This window comes from Leptodactylus fuscus, chromosome 1 (assembly GCF_031893055.1).
Source record: "Leptodactylus fuscus isolate aLepFus1 chromosome 1, aLepFus1.hap2, whole genome shotgun sequence".
In the NCBI taxonomy this organism is placed as follows: Eukaryota; Metazoa; Chordata; class Amphibia; order Anura; family Leptodactylidae; genus Leptodactylus; species Leptodactylus fuscus.
Genome location: NC_134265.1, coordinates 244,295,825 through 244,318,927, shown reverse-complemented (window position 1 = coordinate 244,318,927; position 23,103 = coordinate 244,295,825). Strand labels below are relative to the sequence as shown.

Below are 23,103 nucleotides of genomic sequence, written 5' to 3'. Positions count from 1 at the left end.
ATACTTATATGCAGCTGCAGCCGCTCCCAGTCCCACCCTTTGCCTTCAAAACAACATTGATTCTTCTAGATACACACAGGGAAGGGATTAGGCAAGGAGGTTGTTCCAGACATCTTGAAGAACTAACCACAGATCTTCTGTGGGTGTTGGCTTGCTCAAATCTTTGTGTCTCTTCACTTTATCCCTGGCTCAATGATGTTGAGATCAGGGCTGTGTGGAGACCATAGCATCAATTCCAGGACTCCTCCTCCAAAGGCTAGTCACACTAAATATTGATGTGATTTAGATTTCTCTTCCCATTCACTTTGCATTTTGTTAACTGAAAAATAAACTATTAAACACATCTATTTTTGAAAGCATTCTTAGGGGGGCGTTCACACTACCGTCGGTGTCTGACAGCTAGTGTCCACTGCTAATGTCCATGCAAAATCTTGTGCGAACATTAGCATTGGACACTAGCTGTGTCCGTGACATTTTGCATGATTTTAAATGGGACAGCATGTAGTGTCCTTTGCTGTCGTGCCTGACCTTAACTGTCCGTTCCCTAAGATGTCCAACTTTTCAAGCGGACAGCAAAACCCGACATGTAGGTTTTTGCTGTCCGCTTGAAAAGTCGGACATCTTTGGGAATGGACAGTAAAAGAACGCACCCGATGTCTATTTAAATCAATGCAAAATGTAACAGACACAGCTAGTGTCCGATGCTAATGTCCGCAAGATTTTGCACGGACATTAGCAGCGGACTCTAGCCATCGGACATAGACGGTAGTGTGAACGTTCCCTTACTTTGAAGGATTTTTTCCACACTATCCTAAAATGTTTGCACAGTTCTGTATATAACAAAGGACTGTTAACAGATTATACTAACCATCTGATGGTGGGATCTGTACATTGTGAGGGGACCACATCCATTTTACTGCTGTAGGACAAACCACATTATTTGTGTATCCAGTACCAAGCTGGCCGTCTTCTCCACATCCAAATGCATAGAGAATGCCTGAAGAAGGCACAAAGGCGATAGTGTGCAGTCTGGAAGCCAGAAAATAAACACAAAAAAATATTTTAAAATGTGTTAAAAATAGAAAGTATGTACCCTTACATAATTTGCAAATGGAACATGTTTGTTGCAATGAAAAAACATAATTTTACACTGCAACATAGCTGATGAGGTTGGGTAAAGATACAGGTCCATCAAGTCCAACCTATATCCCTACAGTGTTGATCCAGAAGAAAGAAAAAATCCCCATGAGGCTGATGCCAATTACCCTATGTTGGAGGAAAGAATTGCTTCCAAACTTGAGATCTGGCAAAAAGTATAAAACCCTGGATTGACTTGTGAATAATCTAAAACCTGTAATATTTTTCAGTTCAAGAAAGGCATCCAGTCGAACTTGCACAGTGATTGCACCATCATCACTTCCTTCAGGAGCGAGTTTCATAGCCTAAGTTGCTCTTACAGTAAAGAAACCCCATCTATAATGCTGGTGAAATTAACCCTTTCATTTTTAAGAGATAAGTTCTATTGTAGTATCATTTTTTTAATGACTAACTTTACAAATTAGGTAGATCCTGGCAGACATTACAGAAGAATTACCCTGCTATTATTGCTCTTAAACAACACAACATGAAGGATCTATTTAAAGAGGACCTTTCATGGCCTCAATGATGTGTGGTATTACATACCACTAGAAAGTAGACAGCATGCTGAATTCAGCGCACTGTCAGCATTACCGGTATGCACCTTGATGCTAGGGATATCAATGCTGTTAGTTTCAGCACCGATATCTTTCCACTGGCAGAAAGGCGTGCCTTAAAGCCTAGCGTCATCGCTTGGCTATGAGGAACATCCACCCTGAAAGTACTCCTCAATAGCCTTATATTGTCGAGAGGGGAGGTTCCTCAAAGTCCAGTGATCATGCTGAGTTATAAGATCTGTCATTATGACAGTGGAGAGATATCGGAGCCGAAACTAACGGTACCAATAGCTTCAGCACCAGGAACCTGGATAACTGAATTCAGCGCACTGTTGGCTTTCTAGCGGTATGTAATACAACAAATTTTTGAGGGTAAGGTCCTCTTTAAGTTAATGGGGTTGGTTGGGTGTTGGTGGTATCTGCAGGTTGATGGACTGATCTGTGTAAGTGCTGTGGCTACCAGAATCCATAATACAAATATGTACAGAGCCTTGGCAAAAAAAAAAAAAAATTGAGAACAATAAAATAACTGCAAATCTTTTGTGGAAAAACTAAATTTTAAAAGCTGCAAAACATGTCGTTTTACAAGTTGAGCTGTGTTGAAAGAATACAAACTGTACATTATTATCCTCAAGTTCAGCCTTGAAAATGGCCAGACTGTGATATAATTCACAAACATCAAGGACAGAGGTTTAATAAAGTTATTTTAAATTACAGTTTTCTCCATTTTAAAGTAGCATTTCTATCTCGGAATGTTGTGGCGTAGAACTAGGATTTACTGTAACATTTTGATCAGTGCAGAACCCCCCAATACTCAAGGGAACAAAAGGACAGAGGTTGCCTTGCATTTCTTCTGTGCAGCACTGCTCTGGGCCATCTGCTCTGTAAGTCAAATCTTAGGAGCAGCAGCTCTTAAACTCTGTCTCCCTCTCTATTCTAAGAATCAGAGGGGACACCTAACAATATTATTAGGTCATCACTTAATATAGTTGGTAGAACCCTTTAACTGCAATAAAATTTCAGTAAACACAAAATACTATTAAAAGGGTTATGCAATAAAACACACTTATCTGTAAATAAGATAGAGATTAAATTGTTGATGGGTCAGAGTCTGATTGTTGAGCTATTAGCTATTGGCTATCTACAGCACTCCCACTAAAGTGAATGGGAGCGGAGGTGCGCCAGCATCATTCATTCCCCTACCCCTTCTCATGATCAATGGGTGTCTCAGCAGTCAGGTTTCCACGGATCAACAATTTTAAAGAGGGCAGCCTCCTCCCACTTTGTACTTATCACTTGACTGAACAACTGCAGATCCAGAGATAGGCACTTGGAAAATACGTATGTCTGACTGAAATCTTTGTCCTCCTCTGCTCCTGGATCAGCATATTTATAACATAGTTTCAGTAAGAGTAAGTGTCTGGCTGACATACAATAGCACACGACCTACGTATTATGTCATGATTGTAATGTGGTCAATGCAAAACAGTACACTGTGCCCTTTGAGAAGGTGTCTTACACTTGTGAACTCATGTCATGGATTCAGGGAATGAACTCTATTTAGAAGAAGATTAGCAATTGACCAGTTCAGCTTTCAATCTTGGGTTAGATTAAAAGTTAGGACTTGGAAAATCAGATTATGGATTAAGACCTATTTTAGGATTAAACAGTATTTCTTTTTAATTTGACCTTAAATACCTTGGTAAAAAAAACTTAAGAGGCGACTAAAATACGCAAGTTTTCCCTTCAACAGCTAGACAAAATTACTAAAAACTATGTCATTGAATGTCCAGTTTCTTATGTTGCTCAAGAACTTTTAATAGGTTGTACCATATGGTTTACCTCTTGAACATTAGATCTTTCTTTGTATTAGCAATCTAACTGGCAAGTATCAGTTATAAAGTATTTCTATATGTTAATATAATCTGCTTAAACTATGAATACAAAGTACCTGCTGGGAGTAGCAAATATCATATGTTCTTTAGTGCATCATAGTAACCCAAGAGCTTTATGTACTGTCCTAAGTAAAATCATGGACAGCATGTAATTAGGGTTTAGAGATCGTGTTCGAAAAAGATCGGATTTCAATCGGCGATCGAGAAAATTTCACGATCGTGATCGGAATTCTGAGCACGATCTTTTTAGGTGGGATCGAGATCGGTGATTATTTCTCACAATGCTTTGCTACTGGCCAAGCATTGTGGGAAAAGCTAACAATGTTAGCCTTCACACTGAGTATTGTATACTCAGTTTGAAGGCTCCGCTGCGGTTCCATAGGAATGAATGGAAGCAGCCGGCACACAGCCTTAACCCCCTGCGCACCGGCTGCGTCCATTCATTCTAATGGGAGACTAGCTAACATCTCTAGTAGCTACTTACCTGAAGATGGCTGGTCCGGTGCCCGGTGTTCTCGTTCTTCTTCGTCTCGCTTCCCCTGCCTCCCAGGTTAGTGTTAAAGAGCTAGGAAGAAGGCGGGGCTTGTGGCTTAGGAGAGTGTGGGTGGGTACAGGGCGGGGAGACGTGACGTCTTCCCTCCCAGTACCCGCCCACACTCTCCTAACCTGGGGGGCAGCGAGGCGAAGAAGAACGAGAACACCAGGCACTGGACCAGCCATGTCTGCAGGTAAGTGGACACCAGGGGGGACTAAGTAGCCAGAGGATTAATAAAAAATCCTCTGGCTACTTGGTGATTAAAAAAAATCACTACACAGCATGGATTCTAACAATTAAACGTTCAATTGTTAGATTCCATGCTGTATAGTGAATAGGATTGAATGCGATCTCCGATTAGTAAAAAAATCCCATTGACTTACATTGGGATCGGAATTGGGATCGAGATCGGGTTCGAATGAAAAATGATCGGAAATTGGATTTCAAAATCGATCCTGAAAAGTCAAGATCGGCTCAACCCTACATGTAATATTTCAATTAGTTGTGTTCAAAATCAAAACAGCATTTACAGAGATGCGCAGACTTGTGTCTTCAGCACAAGATAAGAAACACATTTTATCATAAGGATTGCATAAAATTCTGTAAACTCACCTTCCACATGCAATCTGGGAAACGTCACTGCCCATTAACTCTAATACGCGCCTTGGATTAATTTCATTGTGAAGAGAGTCATGTCCCAACTGCCCGTGGTCCCCAGCTCCAAATGTAAACAGTCCACCAATCTAGAGAAAAAAAGAAAAAAAAAAAAAAAAAAAAAGCAGGGCATTAACCTTCCCCAGTACAATCTGCACGGTAGTTTTTCCACTAATATTTAGTTGACATTACCTTTGTTAGGACTGCCGTGTGTTCTTCCCCGCAGCTGATGTATACAACTTTCTGGGAGCGCAAAGGTTTCACATGACATGGTGATTCCCGGACTGCGAAAGCAAATACAAAAAAGGTTAAACATTCAAAAAAGAAAAAAAAGAAAAAAAAAAAAAAAACCCACAAGGATTAGTGATTTCATAAAATTCCTGATTTAAGTAACTGAAGGCAATGATACTATACATGAATAGCTTATCACCCTTACAACCAGTGTCAGACGAGTACATGTATATTATATCCAAATTCTAACAGTTGTATAGGTGAGGTACATATTTGCAAGTCGTTCCTCTGATTTTATTTTGTTTCTTAGTTAAAACAGAGCAATGTACACATAAATCTTTTCTATGTGTCCCAGGAAATAAGACATTTCCTGCCTCCATCTCATCACAATTGTATATTTAGCTGTAAGACAACTGGCTGCAACAGGTGTCCTTCCATTCTGCGCTGTCTGGGGTATGACAAAAAGATCATTCCAACCTCTTCCCCAGGCGAAGCCCAACTGGTCACTAGTAAATCAGCAGGAAATTAACCTATATGTTCCCTCGACAGATTTCTGCAAGCCTGTTCAGGAACATGTAGAAAATCCTGCAGTCTCACAGACCGTTATGGCAGATATATTACTTATTTACACTTATCATTTATTTTAAGGTTCAGTGTTCCTTTAAAAAAATAAAAATGTCCAGTTACATATACCTCAAAATCATTTTCAATTTTCTAATGAAGTTTTCACTTAGACTTCATACTTTACCCTGTTCATCGTTCAAGCCAAGTTGCCCTGAATTGTTCTTTCCCCAGCCAAACACTGCTCCAGATAGCGACAAGGCAAAACTGTGATATCCCCCTGCTGTGACCTGAGCTAGTGGTATCCCCTCTAAGGATTTCACACGCTGTGGACTGGACTGTTGGGTAAATCCATGACCAAGCCCTAGTTGTCCATGGCTATTCTGTCCCCATGTAAATAACTGTCCATCTGCAATATAAATAAAAAAACTATGTACGCAAGTTATAATACACATACAAAAACAAAGTTTTTAATAACTTATATTGTGCACTTATTTCAATATATGTCATGCTAAAATATTAAAGTCGTTCACTAGGCCTCACGCTAGCTTTTACACAGAGACTATAATGGGGCCTGCCGGATTTCCACTCAAAATTGGTAAAGAGAAAAGTCCCGCAAGTTCTATCCGCATATTTTAAGTGGAATGGTGGACGGAGTCCCCGAATGGTCACACAATTCTAGTAGCCTTAGACTCTTCAGTAATTGGTACATTTCAATGGATAAGTGAAAAGATGACAACAAACAGCAAGATTTCAGGATTTCTTGGGTCTCTTCATCATGCATGATATAATAATGATATATATAATGATGTTAAAATGTTTGCAACAGCCTGATGGGTGGGAGACAGAAGCAAAACTCAGCCTTTAAGTAACAATAGTCTTGAGCATCAGTCACTGCACAGAGCTACTTACATACTGTAGAAGTGAACATAGCCAATTTACGACTCTATAGAACCATATTGATCTGGTTCAGTTCATTTGGACTACTACGTAGATTATTTTGCCACTGCGCACCAGCTTAATGTAGTTATTTCTCATCTAAGTGACAACCAATCAGCTGGGCAGTGTTTGGAGCCAATTTACCTCACTTGGTACCTAGCCTACAGCAAATACCAAAAAATACTCTGCAATAAAAGTGGTTCAGGGCTGAGGCCATCAGATATCACAAACCAGCAAAGATCTCTACCTAGACAGATATACACAAGTCACAGTCCAAGCTTTCTATTTTTTTCCCTCCATGTCTCTGTGTCCAATGAAAGTGGCAAGGTTTGTGTATACAAAGAAGTGCGCATACATGCTCATACAGTTAAAGGTATGTGTACTTGTTGAGAACTTCATGAAAGGCTATTAAGATCACTGGACCAAAAGTCTGTGAGATCATTTCTTAACACAACTTTACCACACATATAGGACAAATGTCAATAATGCAGTATTCATGGGATAAACCAATTGAATAGTCATGCTGTATAATGAAGTTGGTATACAATGACCTACCATCTGAAAGCGCCAAACAGTGCTGGTATCCACATGATATCTGCAATATCCTCTGCTGACTTAGTTTCTTGATTAACCTAGAAATAAAACACACAAAGCCGTATTTAGTAACGGACATGAGTATCTACAGCACTATAAAAATCTTAAAAAAAAAAAAAAAAAAAAAAAGAATCTAAAACCCCCCCCCCCAAACCTCTCACCTCTCTGTTTGGACCTTTTTACAGTTTTATGCCCTTTGCACTACTAATCCAAACAATGGACAAGATGTGACTGTTTGAAGTGGCCCTCCTACCCTTATTTTCCCTGCATTACACACAAGCCAGAAAACACTAAGGTCCGGTTCACATTTGCATTCGGTATTCCATTCGGAGACATTCTGAACAGAAACCTATATGTATTAAAATGCAGTTAGCTAACAAACCACATGGACCCCATAAACTATGATGGGGTCCATGTGGTTTCCGCACGAAACGTGGAGAGAAAAGTGCTTATTGCTTTTTAATGAGTATAGGTTTCCATTCAGGGGGTCCCCAAGTGGACTCCTCGAACGGAACACCAAACTGGGCCTAAAAAGCAGAGTGTAGCTCTCAATACAGAAGCCAGGGGAGAATGAAAAATATGCAGAATTTGACACAAAGCAGACAATATGTGTAAATAAAGTACATTACACAATTTATTAGTGACACAAATGCTGACAGAATATCTAAATTTTTCCAAAAGGTTTAGTTGCACGTTAACTATAGTGGTAAATTTGCTATAGTTTGTGGCAGAACCTGGCATACATAATCCTAGTTGACGTAGATCTGTGTTTATGGCACATGTGCCTCTTAATAATTTAGGTGCATGTCACTGCACTACAGAGGAGGTCAAGACTAGCATGAGTAAATCTTGTCTTCATAAATCTCCTCCAATGTGAGCTGGAAACATCTTCAGTGGAAAGGGCAACTGGTTTTGTGACAAGATGAGTTGTCTTTGCCGCAGCCACCTCACTTATCAGCACACAGCTGTAGATAAGACTCAGATTCCACCAATTACAGAAGGTGATTTCATAGTTTACCTACTCTGCACAGGTCACAGAGCAAGCCTATAAAAGTCTCCCATAAAGAGTTAAATAGGATGTGCTACAGACCACCGTATCTATGGTCCTTCTCTGGGAAACAGGAAGTGGCAGACTATTTTAGGTTTAGTGGCAAGAGTTGAACTTGCAGGATTCTTAAAGGGAGTCCATCACCTCCCCCAAGCAGATTCAAATGCCAACACAAATGTAACAGAACACAATTCAGTGATACACAACATAGCTTTGTTATGTATGTCAGTTTTGTAGTTATGGAATAAAACAACATTGAAGAAGTCTTATGCAAATGAAGTACATGGTGCACTGGGGGCAGAGCTTTAACCCTGGAAACACTGCTCTTACTGCTCTAGTAGGAAAAAGGGATGCCATGAGAGGGTCAATTCTCACTGCTAGCTTGGCACAGGTAGGAGATGACGGGGGTCTGAGTGGCAAGGTCGTTGTTCCAAGGAGCTGAAGACCTGCCTCCAGTACATCACCTGCCTCATTTGCAAATTAACCTCTTAGTAATTTTTCTCCAAATCTAAAAAAGCGCCATATATAATAAAGGTATGGTGTTTATCACTGTAGTGTACTCTATAACACAGAAATGGCAATGAATATGCTTGGGGAAACTCTTGGGAGTCCTGAAGGATCTGCCTAATGGGAAGGCACTGATAGGAAAGGTCCTAATGGACTCGCCTATCTGTATTATAACGTCCACTCTCTGTAAATATATTCAGATATCAGATATTGAAGGCATACTTATGGCATGTGCCATAATTCCCATATATAAACACCCCTTTAAAGCCAACAACCCTCCTGAAGATATTTTATTTTAAGCCAATGACTTCTTGCTGGTGCCCATCTGAATGCACTATGACATAATTGTGGCTTTGCAATATGACTCAAACTTCCTTCGGTAAAATCTGATGTGATAAAATAAATTTGATAAAATAAACTTGATCTGCTCTCCAGTTTGATGTGAGAGCTTTACATGACAAATCATTACGTTTCACATGTATGGGCTGTTTGCCAGGGTACATTTTCCAAGTATAGAGCTTTTAGAGATTTTCATTCTGTTTAAACTCCAAACCTGTCAGCAGTCTCATGCTGGCAAAATCATGGGTACCACAAAATACTGACAAGCTCCCTCCGAAAACTAGGTTTTACTTTGCGTTACTGCAATGTTTCAGAAATAATGTAGTTTTTAGCCACACATGGGAAGAAGCATGTATTGGCAGCTTTCCACCCAAGGCCAGCTCAGTTTGCCTGTCTGTCAAGCCTAGCCAGACAGAGGGGAGCTGACCAGATGACATTTCTCCTCATTCCAAACTTTTTTTTTTTTTTTTTAAAGCTGTCTATTAGAGATGAGCGAACACTGTTCGGATCAGCCGATCTGAACAGCACGCTCCTATAGAAATGAATGGAAGCACCTGTGACGCCGGCCGCCGGCAAAGTCAGCGTCACAGGTGCTTCCATTCATTTCTATGGGAGCGTGCAGTGTACAGTGTTCGCTTATCTCTACAGTGTCTACCTAAAAATGATTTTTTTCACAACTTTTCTGGCTCTTTTCCTGCCTCCTTCCACTTATCCTTAAACGGACACTCACTCTAAAATCTCTGCTGAATCTTGTTGAAGGACTTGTAGGGGGAGGGGGAGTGAGCACAGGCTGAGTGAGTGAGGTGAGATAGACACTGACAGAGCCTTCATGAATTGAATTGCAAGTCTGCATCTGATTGCAAATGCTTTATTGACATCAGTACAGGTCATCCTTAGGATAGGCCGTAAATATCTGATTGGTGGAGGACAGACAGCCGCTCGACCCCACAGATTAGCTGTTCTGAGGGCCATCAAGTGTGTATACTATACAGTTCATGAATATGGAAACAGACAGCTCCCTGCTCTGTATAGAGGCTGGGTGGCAGCTGCCACTGAAGTCAAGGACAGTCTAAGGGTAGGCAACCCATTTGTAGACAACTTCATGGGGAATACAAGATTTATATAACAAATACACATATGCTCTGTCAACAGACAGGGCACCTATACAACTACAGTAGATATTGCATACTGTGATTGTCCATTGACAAACATAATGTGGACACACAGCTTTCCTCAGAAATCATAGTTCATCCTCACCAGTGGAAAAACTAGTACAGGAGAGGGTTTTGTTCTTACTGGGGTTGCCACCTTACAGTTTCAGATTTCTGGAAGGATAAAATTTGCCTTGTTAAAAGGGTCTGGCCCAAAATGAAGTTATATAGTGATGAATGATCCAAAGGATAGGTCATCAGTATAGGGTGGCCATAAAGTAAATAACCCTGCCTAACCTCAAAGACCGCATCATGTTGGAAGTGCGCAGCATCTCACCAGAGATGTTACACGCAAGCGTCGAGCACATTCTGCATAGGATGACCATGCTCACTATGCATGATGGCGGCCACTTTGAACAGTCATGCTAGTCGGTGATCCAATTGGGACATCCCCAAGTATCGACAAACCGGTTTTGCACCGCACTCACTGTACAGCGCCACATTATCCCCTGGTGGGGAGTTTTGGTATTAAATTTTTTTTTCATGCCGTCCGTTTCCCCATGACTTGATTAGCACACATACAAATTTTCAGGCAATTCCGTCCATTGGGTCAGCCTGCACACGACTCCAAACGCCTGAGGTTATTTTATGGCCACCCTGTATGTGATCTGTAGGGGTCCAGCACCCTGACTCCATACAGAGCAGCTGTTCAGGCAACCTTCTGGGTGCCGGAAGCTAGTGCAATGAAAGGGGAGTAAGTGCAGGCTGCTCCTATTGAAGTAACGGGAGTAGAGTTGCAACCCCATCCACTGTATAACAGTGATTCTGGGGAGCTGCAACACCATTCCTATTACTTAAACAGGAGCAGCCTGCACACGTTCCCCTTATACTGCACAAGCTGACAGTGCTTGAAGGCTCCCAGAACAGCTAATTTGTGCAGGGTCCAGTTGTTAGACTCACAAAAATCACATACTGATATAACCTATACAAAGTCATGATAAGTGATGTTAATAACGATAATGCTTTATTTGGAGGGGTTTCCCATAAATTTATTTGCGGTAGTTTTAAATTTAAGGCTTCAGGATAAAGAGGTTGTTCAGTTTCTAATTTTCTTATTGAACACTGCTGTTACATGGGATATGAACAAAAGGGAGTTGGAATATGAATCTGAACCTTCATACCTTGGAATGGGAACAGACTGCTCTGTAGTGGAATGACCGAGCTGTCCTTCATTCCCAGCACCCCACGAGAAGAGCTGACCTTGGCTATTGAGTGCAACATTATGTGCCAGTCCACATGCTACATGAATAATATCTTCATTTGCCAAAGCACTTACATATCCTGAAAAAGAAAAAGACACAAAAGACCATAGCAGTTTTGCTTTTTATTACAATTACTATAAGAGAATAAGACAACATACCTGGTGTGAGGTCTTTGTGATCATGTCCAAGCTGCCCTGCGCTGTTGCAACCACAGCTATACACTCGCCCATCTCCCAGTAAGAACACTGAATGATTCTCTCCACATGCCACTTGCGTGACAAAATTTGACAGGGGGAAGGTAGATAACGTGGGCTCAGGGGTAATATTTAAAGATCCTTGATTAAATCCAAGTTGTCCAAAAGCAGAGTGCCCCCAACATAATAACATGGCTAGTCACAGAGTTCCGGATATCTAAAAAAGCAAAATGAAACACAGGAATTAAACACAGAAGTAAATCTATTACAGGACATGATACCGTATTTTTCGGACTATAAGACGCACCCAGGTTTTAGAGGAGAAAAATAGGGAAAAAAAATTTCAGGCAAAAAATGGTAAAATATTTAATATATGGGAGTTGTAGTTTTGGAACAGCTGCAAGGCCACATTGACAGGTGACCCTGCAGCTGTACAGGGATGTATAGGGCGTTTTTTTTTTGTGGGGCCAGGTGTACTTTTTAGATATACCATTTTGGGAAATGTTTATTGCTTAGATCACCTTTTATTTAATTCAGAGGCAAAACAGAGAGAAAAACCCGGCAGTTTAGCACTTTTGATTTTGACGTTCACTGTACGTAAAAATATTAGTAGACCGGGCATTTTCAGACACAGGGATACCTAATGTGTATGTTTCACAGTAATGTTATACTTTTATATGTATTCTAGGGAAAGGAGGTGAACTTTTATTTATTTTATTTTTTATTATATTTTTTTTAAGTGTTTTTTTTTTCTTTTACTATTTTAATATCCCCCGCCTAGGGGGCTTGAACCTGCAATCATTTGATTGCAAGTCCCATAGACGGCAATACAGGCCCCGGCAGCTAAGACAGTCCACGGCATCTGCTGTAATAGACCGGCGGATGCCGGGGAGTGTCTTAGCTGCCGGGGCCTGCAGTATAGTCACGCTCCTGCCGCTGAAGAAAACCAGCGGTGGCAGTAGCGCGGCAATCTGCAGGCCCCGGCAGCTAAGACACTCCCCGGCATCCGCCGGTCTATTACAGCAGATGCCGGGGACTGTCTTAGCTGCCGGGGCCTGCAGATTGCCGCGCTACTGCCGCTGAAGAAAACCAGCGGTGGCAGTAGCGCGGCCATGCTGCAAACCCACATTCAGACTATAAGACGCACCCTCATTTTCCTCCAAAATTTGGGGGAAAAAAAGTGCGTCTTATAGTCTGAAAAATACGGTAGGTTTCACCTATTACATTTATTCTTCAGTGTGGACAATCTCCCCGTCATATTTACAACGGAATTGCTTTTGATTTTCTACTCACCAATGTAATGGGGTTAGCGTAGGCCTGCATTTAAAGAGCTGGTCCCATCTGTATAACCTTTTCTTATAAAGCGGGGGAATGCTGATATAAAGGCCATACAATTCAATTGCTGTGAAATTGTGTACTACATCATATTCACCAAAAGTAATTCTAAAGTATAATGTGAAACCTTTCAGAACAGGAACACGCAATATGATCTATAACAACCTGTCACCATAATCCTTTTGGATACTAGTTGGTAATTCTGAACCTTTTTGTTATCACTTAGTTTTTTTTGTCTCACACCAAGAGCAAAACCCTGTAAATAGTTTGATACATTTCTGCTGACCATTACTAGCACCTATAATATCAAATAGGTGGTTATATCAAGGCAGATCAAAGTGACGGAGAAGCTTCATGTATAGAAGACAGCAATACCTGCCTAAAATACAATATATTTAAAAGACATCTACATGACCAAAGCAGCAACACAATGATGTGCTTTGCGATCGTGCAGGGACTGAGAGGGGAATCCCAATAAAGAATGAGTTAGCTGGCAGCTGCTCATCCGGATAACGCAATGCAAATGAACGTTCTTCACCGTATTTGGAAACAAAGCAGCAACTTGTGTTGCTGCCACAGGGAAGGCAGTTGTGCACACCCATGAGAAATCTGTTTCAACAAATTTAGGGAAAGGTGCAGATGTGGAATGTTTTGTTTAATAAGGGGTTAGCTAAATAGTAAAATCATCATAAATAAATTTAAAAAAAGCATACAGTGCTTCGAAAAGTTTTAGGCAGGTGTGATAAAATGTTGCAAAATATTAATAATTTATTTGTCATTTAACAGGTTAAGTGAATAGAACAAGAGAGAAATCTAATAAAATAAATATTTGTCTTGACTGCCCTTTGGAGAAGACCTGGAAGTGATAATATGGCCCCTACAGAGCTCTGATCCCAACATTATCAAGCCTATCTGAGAATACAAGGAGAGACAGAAGGATATGAACAAGCTTACAACCATAGAAGATCTGTGGTTAGTTCTCAGAAATGTCTGGAACAAGCTGTTTGCCTAGTTTAATAAGTATCTTCTACAAGAACTGAGGCTGTTTGAAAGCAAAGCAAGGTCACACCAAATATTGATTTGATCTATATATTTCTTTGTTCGTTCACTTAATTTTGTTAAAGGGGTTGTCCCATCACAAGGATCTTATCTATACTGCTTGTTAATGTGAATGTAAGACTTTTCCTAAATACACTGCTTCAGCAAAACTGCTTTGTTTGTCCACTATATTACTTTATTCATTTTTTTGGGACACATCCTTTGACTTATCTGGTCATAAGTCAAGTGATGTATCTGCTGCTCTCAGGGGGGAGGGAGGAGGGGCTAAGTGCACAGGAGCAAGCCTGGAGGGGGAGGTAGTTTACCCTTTGGGGGAAGGGGCCGCCAATACAGACCCGGCATCCACTGTAATAGAGAGGCGGATGCCGGGGAGGGTTAGACGCCAGCACAGATACCAGGAACATCGCTATACTCCTGCCCTGCATGAAGCCAGCAGCGGCAGGAGCGATGCTGCTATTCTGGGGGGGGGGGGGAAGGGCAGAGGAGAGGAATACCAGCATAGTTTCTGCCGCTGCTGGCTTCATGAAGGGCAGAAGCATAGCGATGTTGCTGGCATCTGCGCCGGCGTCTGTGCATCTGTGCCGGATGCTGGGTCTGTATTCACATATGCAAAGCCAAGCGGCGAGATGACGCTGACCCTGCGTGCACGCTCATAGATGGTGAGACCAGTCTAGCCTTCAATTACCCGGCATCCGCTGTAATAGAGAGAGGCGGATGTCGGGTCTGTATTCGCATTGTGAAGGCTAGACTGGTCTATGAGCGTGCACACAGGGCCAGCGGCATCTCGCCGCTTGGCTTTGATATGTAACCCCGCCCACCAATGACGCAACAAAACCAAAACATTTTACAGCAACGAAGACTGGCGAGTATGCAACGTGGGAATACCCCTTTAATTGACAAAAATTAACCAATACCACTTCTATTTTTGAAAGCATTCCTGCCTGGCAGCATAAAAAGAAATGCTGCCAGGCAGGAATGCTTTCAAATTAAAAAAAAAAAAAAAAAAAAAAAAAAAAAAAGACACACCTACTTAAAAGTCAGTACATTTCTATAAGAGTCCCACTCTGAGACTGTTAAGAGTTCTAACACTGAAACACTCTTTAGCATTAGCCCATTAGGCACTGTTTTTGGCTGTACCTAATAGGCATTTGTATACAGCAACCCAAGAGTCACTGTTAAGCCCAGTTCACATCTGCGTTCAGTATTCCATTCGGGGAGTCTGCTTGGGGACCCCCCAAACGGAAAACCTATACGCATTAAAAAGCAGTTAGCTAAGAAACCACACGGACCACATAGACTATAATGAGGTCTGTGTGGTTTCCGCAAGAAACATGCGGAGAGAAAAGTGCTGCCTGCAGTACTTTTCTCTCCGCATGATTTGTGCGGCACTGAGTGCAAACCACACAGACACCATTATAGTCTATGGGGTCCGTGTGCTTTCTTAACTAACTGCTTTTAAATGCGTATAGGTTATCCATTTGGCGGTCCCCAAGTGGACTCCCCGAACCGAATACCAAATGCAGATGTGAACCGGGCCTTAGACCTCCTGCTCCGTCCTCCTTAACTACTAGATGCCATGAACAATGTTGATTACAGGTTCATCTGCTGCAACCGGCAGTGATGGCCATAGTGATATTTCTGTATCGCAACAGTATTCCAGCTCATGGGAACTGCATAATCCCCTCAATGTATTTCTAAGGCACAGGGTGGAAAGGAGTTACCGTATTTTTCGGACTATAAGACGCACTTTTTTTCCCCCAAATTTGGGGGGAAAAGAAGGGTGCGTCTTATAGTCCGAATGTGGCGCCTGGCACCCGCTGTAATAGAGAGGCGTATGCCGGCAAGGGATAGATGCAGGTGCCGGGGCCTGAGACATCGCTGCGCTCCTCTTAAAATAGAAAAAAAAAAAAAACAACTTTAAAAATATATAATAAAAAATTAAATAAATTAAAGTTCTAAATCACCTCCTTTCTCTAGAATATATATAAAAGTAGAAAATCATATATCCTAAACTGCCGTTTTATTTTTCAATACAAGGTGATCTAAGCAATAGATATTCCCCAAAATGGTACAACTAAAAAGTACATCTGGCCCCGCAAAAAAAAAACAACACTCTATGTGTCCCCGTACAGCTGCAGGGTCACCTGTCAATGTGGCCTTGCAGCTGTTGCAAAACTACAACTCCCATATATTAAATATTTTACCATTTTTTGCTTCAAATTTTTTTTTTTCCTATTTTCCTCCTCTAAAACCTGCGTCTTATAGTCCGAAAAATACGGTAATGTAAAAATCTTCTCTTCTAGCCATTTTTCTAGACCATGTGCCTTTTTTCTTCATGTCCCAGCTAGTGTGGAAACAATGAAAAATATAGTAGTTAGGTTCACCCTCCCGTATTTATAATTTATTCACAACACCTTTTCAGACACATATGGAAGTGCTTATAGGCTTTCTGGCCCCAAACTGTTTTTTCATGCAGAAAACCCCTTTATGACCTGGCCAAAAAGTGCGTTAAGTATCAGGCCAAAACTAACATGTCACTTTATATGGCAATAACTTTGAGAATAATTTTAAGATTGCTTCTTCGTGACATTGTACTTTATGTTAGTGGTAAACATTGATCAAATAAATATTATCTACCATAGTTCTGCTTTATATTGGCATCATCTTTTAATCGTCCTTTAAAGGGGTTGTCCCATCACAAGGATCCTATCTATACTTCTTGTTAATGTGGATGTAAGACTTTTCCTAAACACATTGCTTCAGAAACTGCTTTGTTTGTCCACTATATTACTTTATTCATTTTTTTTCTACACATCCCTTGACTTATCTGGTCATAAGTCAAGTGATGTATCTGCTGCTCTCAGGGGGAGGGAGGAGGGGCTAAGTGCACGGGAGCGAGCCTGGAGGGGGGGGGGTAGTTTACCCTTTGGGGGAAGGGACCGCCAATACAGACCCGGCATATTACAAGGGACCGCCAATACAGACCCGGAGAAAGTGCACCCTACAAATTGTTAAATAATTCATCATGAATACAGCAATACTCCCATATGTGGTCATAATCTGCTGTATGGGTACATAAGGGGTCTTGGAATGGAGAGAACGTCATTTGGCTTTTAGAAGGCAGATTTTGCTGAAATAGTTTTCAGGTGCCATGTTGCATTTGCAGAGCTCCTAAAGTACCAATACAATGGAAACCCACAAAGGTGACCCCGTTTTGGAAACTACAACCCTCACAGAATATATGAAGGGGTACCGTGAGCATTTTGACCCTCATGCAGTTTCACAGATTTTATTAACATTGAGACGTGAAAATGAAAAATTACACTTTTTTCCCCCAATAAAACTGTCCATTTAGCACCATATTTTTAATTTTTAAAAGGGGTTGAAGTAGAAAAAAAAAAAAACACACACACACACACCAGTTTGTTACACAATTGCTTCTGAACATGTAATTTTGCATATGTGGTTGTAATCTGCTGTATGGTTTCATGGTGGACTCAGAATGGAAAGAGCACTATTTGGCTTTTGGAGGGCAGATTTTGCTGGAATAATTTTCAGGTGCCATATCACATTTACAGAGCCCTCTAAAGTACCAGTAACATGCAAACCGTTTATTTTAGAAACTACACCCCACAATAATTTTTCAAGGGGTATTATCATTTTTGCTTCCCAAAACAATGTACAAAGTGAAAATTTTAATTTTTTAAGAAATATGCAATTTCAGTGGCCAATATGTTGTGTGTTTCCTGATCTGTGCCCCGGATAAAGAGCTAGCGGTACCGGTACCGTAGCTCCTTATAGTCAGAAGGGCGTTCCTGACAGTCTGTCAGGAACGTCCTTCACCACAGCAGTGCCTATCGCGCTGTACAGTGTGAGCAGGGAGGAACGCCCCCTCCCTCTGTTCACAGTGCTCGTCCATAGACCAGTACTATCAGGAGGGGAGGGGGCGTTCCTCCCCGCTCACACTGTACTGCACAATAGGCGCTGCTGTGGAGAAGGATGTTCCTGATAGACTGTCAGGAACGTCCTTCAGACTGTAAAGAGCTACGGTACCGGCACCTCTAGCTCTTTATCCGGGGCACAGATCGGGAAAGCTGAATTCAGCGCACTGTCGGCTTTTCAGCAGTATATAGAACTGCCTGTGCCCAAAGTCATGAAAGGTCCTCTTTAAGCAACACAATGTAACTCCAAGCAACAATGATTGACAATCAATTTCACATGCTGTTGTGCAAATGGAATAGACAACAGATAGAAAATATTGACAATTATAGAGACACACTCAATAAAGGAGTGGTCCTGCAGGTGGGGACTACAGACAGACCACATCTCAGAACCAATGCTTTCTGGCTGATGTTTTGGTCAGTTTTGAATACTGGTTGTGCTTTCACACTCGTGGTAGCATGAGACGGACTCTACAACCCACACAAGTGGCTCAGGTAGTGCAGCTCATCCAGGATGGCACATCAATGCGAGCTGTGGCAAGAAGGTTTGCAACGGACACTAGCTGTGTCCAATGCATTTTGCATGATTTTAAATGGGAAACCATGAAGTCCTTTACTGTCCGTGCCTGTCCTTAAGGGCTAGTTCACACGGGGACATGGAGGAGGATTTTGACAGCGGAATCAACGTCATAATCCTCCTCCTATGTAGACTGCTAGCTTTTTTTTTTCTGCTAGATTTTTCTGCTATCAGAGAAAAAGAAGCGACATGACCTTTCTTCAGTCGTTTTCCGCCTGAAGGAAGCAATAGAAGTGAATGGGAGACGAAGACCACGCGTTTTTTTCCGTGCATTTTTTTGCAAAAATAAGTAACGCTTTTTTTTGCAAAAAAACGCGCAGAAAAATACCCAACGCGTTTTTTTCAGCCCATTCATTTTATAGGAGGGGAAAACAGCCTGTTTTTTTTTAAAGCTGTTTTTACAAAAAAAAGCTCGGCAAGGTCCAAAAAAGCTTCCAAATTAGGAAGCTTTTTTTTCCAATGCCAAAATAAGCCACACATTATTTACGTGCGAACTAACCCTAAGTGTCCAGTCACAAAGATGTCCGACTTTTCAAGCGGACAGCTAAACCCTGCATGTAGGATTTAGCTGTCCGCTTGAAAAGTCAGACATCTTTGTGAACGGACACTTAAGGACAGGCACGGACAGTAAAGGACACTGCATGGCGGCGCTATGCCAGGGCCCCAGGGAGGGCGGCATTTTTGCTTACCTAAGCCAGTCCAGGACAGCTTGTCCTGGACTGGCTTAGCACCGAGCGGTGGATTGGGGAGGCCGCTGGAGCAGCGCTGCTCCAGCGGCCTCCCCTCACGCTCAGGCAGAGGGAAGGTCCTCTCCCTGCCTGCGAACGCCGCTAAGCCCCGCCCCCTTCACTCTGCTCCCTCCTCCCGGGGGGAGGCTTTCTGTCGTTCGCCTCGGGTGGCGAAAAGGGCAGGTTCACCCCTGATGGTGTCCCATTTAAAATCATGCGAAAAGCAACGGACACAGCTAGAGTGAACGCCCTCTAAGCCTATCGGCAGCAGTGTTGCCTCAGTGGCCGCCCACAGGTGTCTTGCCGACTGTGTTGCTCTAGCGCTTGACTCGAGTATAAGCAGAGGGGGGCTTTTTCAGCACAAAAACTTTGCTGAAAAACTCAGCTTGTACTCGAGTATATACAGTAACCCTTTAAATGCCTTCCCTACAATAAATGTTAACATTGTCTATTTCCCAGGTCACAACCATGTATAGTCAGTGTATCTAGTGACAACTATGTCAAGAATACACCTATTTTTTTTTACAACAGTATCCTTTATAGAGACTAGATAGAGGTTTTTGCTTGTGGCCTATGATTTCAGTATTATTACTTAATAAATTATAAAGCAGTGGCCCGATTTTTTAGCCAGAAATGGCTAACCTGGAGTTAATACACTGCTTGAGACTGTAATATAGACGATATCTAGGATTTCCCCATATGTGTGCTATGTTGATCTAGTCCTCTAGAAATCCCCTGCAGAGGGACACGTCAGGAGGAAGAAGAAAAATTAGCAGGCTGAAAGGTGCAGCATTTTCATTTTCGCTTTCACATTGCACAATCTGATCCTTGTTTACTTCCTGCCTTCTATGCAGTCTCATACTGCAACTGATGCAGGTCTCTTAGTTCTACAAGGGCCTTTTCAGGCTATTTCATGCCTGAACTAGTATTGCTTTCTGTTTTCTGCCAATTACTGATTTCACGTCCTCAGGTAAATGTTGACCTATTTCCACCTTTTTTTAGATCCAACATTCAGTGATGAATAATGTATTACTGTATATCTATATAATAGTCAGAGTTCTGTTTTACTAACATAAAGTCCAGTAGCTCTGGCAAAGGTGCATGATTTCATTTTCTGTTAATAAAAAAGTATAGATGAATAAAATAAAACTTTGTAATAAATCTTATCATTGGAAAAGTCCTTTTTTCTGAAATCAGCCCTGTGGGGGGCTAATAATATCTTATGAAAAATTGTGTATAGAGGTGGGGGCTGAGATGGTTCTATCTGTCCAGAGATGAGCAATTTGGAGACTTGCCAGACTGGTTATGTAAATACTATGCTCTGTGTATTGGGTGATGCTATCTTACAAAGGATGGGGACAGATCGTCTGGAACCAGGGGCATTGTTAGGAAAGGATCAAAGACCAAAGACCCTTTTTAAGATAAAGGGACAAGAGAAGGGTAATTAAGCTAATTGTCTCTAACACGGATGTCTATTGTCTTTAGAATACCATGAGATAGACATCTAGGGTGTGTATTTGAGACATGTGATACCATGCGGATACCATGCGGCCACTGACTCCATTTTAGAGTAGAGCTAGCCCTCAGGGGGGTGTGACCTCTCTCCAGTTTCTTATCCAATAGATATGCATCAGGGAGGGCTATTGTTACAAACTTCTCCACCAATAGATGTTAGGCTAATTATACTAGCCAATCCTGTTCTGTCTATGCCATGTGATATATACTTTGTTCTAGCCACCATTAAAACAGAATCCATTTTGATACACCACCACCATGTGTCTCTGTTGATTCTCCAGGTCAAAGATCGGCTGTAGCCGATCTTGGCCTGTTAATTAATTTTCCTTTACAGACAGCATATCTCTGGGGTATTATGATTCCCCCAACAGCCCCTCTCCCGCCTGTTAAACAGCGCAGTGGGAGATCTGTCTTCAGCATAAAGATGGGTGGAGCTCACTTACTAGATCAGATTAAACAGAAGTTTATGGAGAGGTAAGAGGGTAAGAGTGGAGAAGCAGAGTGAATGAGAAACAAGAACAGACACAAGCTGCTATAGTAAACATTAATGGGGTGTTCCAGGGCCGGCGTCAGCACACGGCATAGTCGGGCAAGTGCCGGGGCCCACAGAGCCTCTGGGGGCCCCCCGGCACTTGCCCACCCCAGCACAGAACGCAGGTGCAGCGTTCTGTGCTGTGATGCCTGGCTTCCGGCAGCACCCCCCTACCCAAGTGTTTTTATTTATTTATTTTCCACATGATTTGCTCCACAAGGGGGCCCACTGAGGCCCTGTCACCCAAGGGCCCATAAAAGCCTGGAGCCGGCCCTGGGGTGTTCACACGGAGGAATCTGTAACCGATTTTGTTTTCAATAGGAGGCAGTGATGGGCAATTGTATTTAATTTTATCACAACTCTGAAAAAAGAAGCACCATGTTCAATCTTCCCACAGGTTGTGAGGCTAACTGAGCCTCAGGATCTGCTGCATGAAGCTCAAGCAAATCAGCACAATTAGCTAACCGGCAAGCAAACCCTTGGCGGAAAGCTGAAGCAGAGGTCCGATCCACAAGGCCAGAATTATGGCTGGAATCTGTGGAAGAAGACTGCCTTAAATTCCTCTCTAAATTCTGTTATGTAAACCTAGCCTAAGATTTCTAACACTTTTAGAGATTTTTTTCTGGATGCTGCTAGAACAGTTAATATGTGCGCGGTTTGGGTGTTGGCCCCCAACAGATCACATGTTGATGATCATTAGTATGAAAAATCAATTTGGGTCTAGAAAACCCCTTTAACAAGGAATTATTTATTTTGCTGACCAATGACAAGTTTATCATTTGAAAGAAGTCAGTGATGTCTGAAATTTTTGTCTGCTTCTTAGACAAAAGATCTTTCATCCAGGAATAATCTTTCTATGAATGTTTTCAGCATTAAGATTCCTTCATAGTCCAATATCATTGAACATATTAAACAACTGCAAATACCAATATGGAATAACTGTATATATGTGAGAAGGTGACAAGTAGAGTTCTGGAGTCCCGCTATATCAACCCCAGGTTTCTGACATATGTGTGGTCCAGGGCGGGTTGGAATGGGCCTCAGCTCCAGCTATGGGTACTGGGCTCATTAATGAGGCCATAAAAGACTGACAAGCCTACACTTCAGGGCAGATCCAGGGAGTTAGAGGTGGCGTCTGGGTCTGTCCTGAAACTCGGAGTCTGGTAAGACTGTATCGTGCCAATTTGTTTGTTCGTGTGGCTGGTAGTAAGACACATGTATAGTTAGTTCGAGCAGGATTTTGTTTCACATTGGTTTTTTTGCCTAACGTTAAGGCTGTACTTTATTTTGCTTATTTTGTGCCTTAAGTGAAGGTTTATTTATTTTCCTGTTTTTTTTCTAAATAAACCTGTTTGCTGCATATTTTGTGTCCCTGTCTTTGACTGGTTGGGTCCGCGTTGTTGCTACTGAGCTAACTCCCCAACAATAGCCACATCTGCGAAATAATCGTTCATTACACAATCAGCAAGTAAATTTACAGTTAAATAAAATGTGTATACACAAATCCATTACACTTTTCTGCACTGAGTAACCTCCAGATATAACCATCCTTAACCATCCATTTTATGGACTTGTCAGGAGAGGTGAGAGCTGCTCTTGAAGGTTCCTGTTGTCATTTTACACCTCAAATATAGATGGAATCTACAAAAACAAGTTGGGTAGCTTTGTACATACTTTGCTTTATGAAACCAAGTTACAGTCTGGAATAAAGCCCAGAGATGCTTTCATGTTTCTGCTGACTGCTGCTGCAAACGGTCACCAAGCTTGAGGACAGGCACACCCTGCCAATAAAGCTACTATCCAGCTCCCTGA

At 41.8% G+C, this 23,103-nt stretch overlaps 1 protein-coding gene across 1 annotated transcript in view; it reads right to left on the bottom strand.

Moving 5' to 3' along the window:
* Positions 1 to 23,103, bottom strand: part of HERC3 (HECT and RLD domain containing E3 ubiquitin protein ligase 3) — a 62,534-nt gene that overhangs the window by 32,656 nt on the left and 6,775 nt on the right. The window contains exons 2-8 of the mRNA XM_075285074.1: positions 11,569 to 11,821; positions 11,330 to 11,489; positions 7,065 to 7,141; positions 5,758 to 5,979; positions 4,971 to 5,062; positions 4,737 to 4,867; positions 869 to 1,029 (exon numbers count right to left, since the gene is read on the bottom strand). Coding sequence (XP_075141175.1) covers positions 869 to 1,029; positions 4,737 to 4,867; positions 4,971 to 5,062; positions 5,758 to 5,979; positions 7,065 to 7,141; positions 11,330 to 11,489; positions 11,569 to 11,797 — 1,072 coding nt within the window. The 5' untranslated portion in view covers positions 11,798 to 11,821. The remainder of the gene's footprint in view (positions 1 to 868; positions 1,030 to 4,736; positions 4,868 to 4,970; positions 5,063 to 5,757; positions 5,980 to 7,064; positions 7,142 to 11,329; positions 11,490 to 11,568; positions 11,822 to 23,103) is intronic.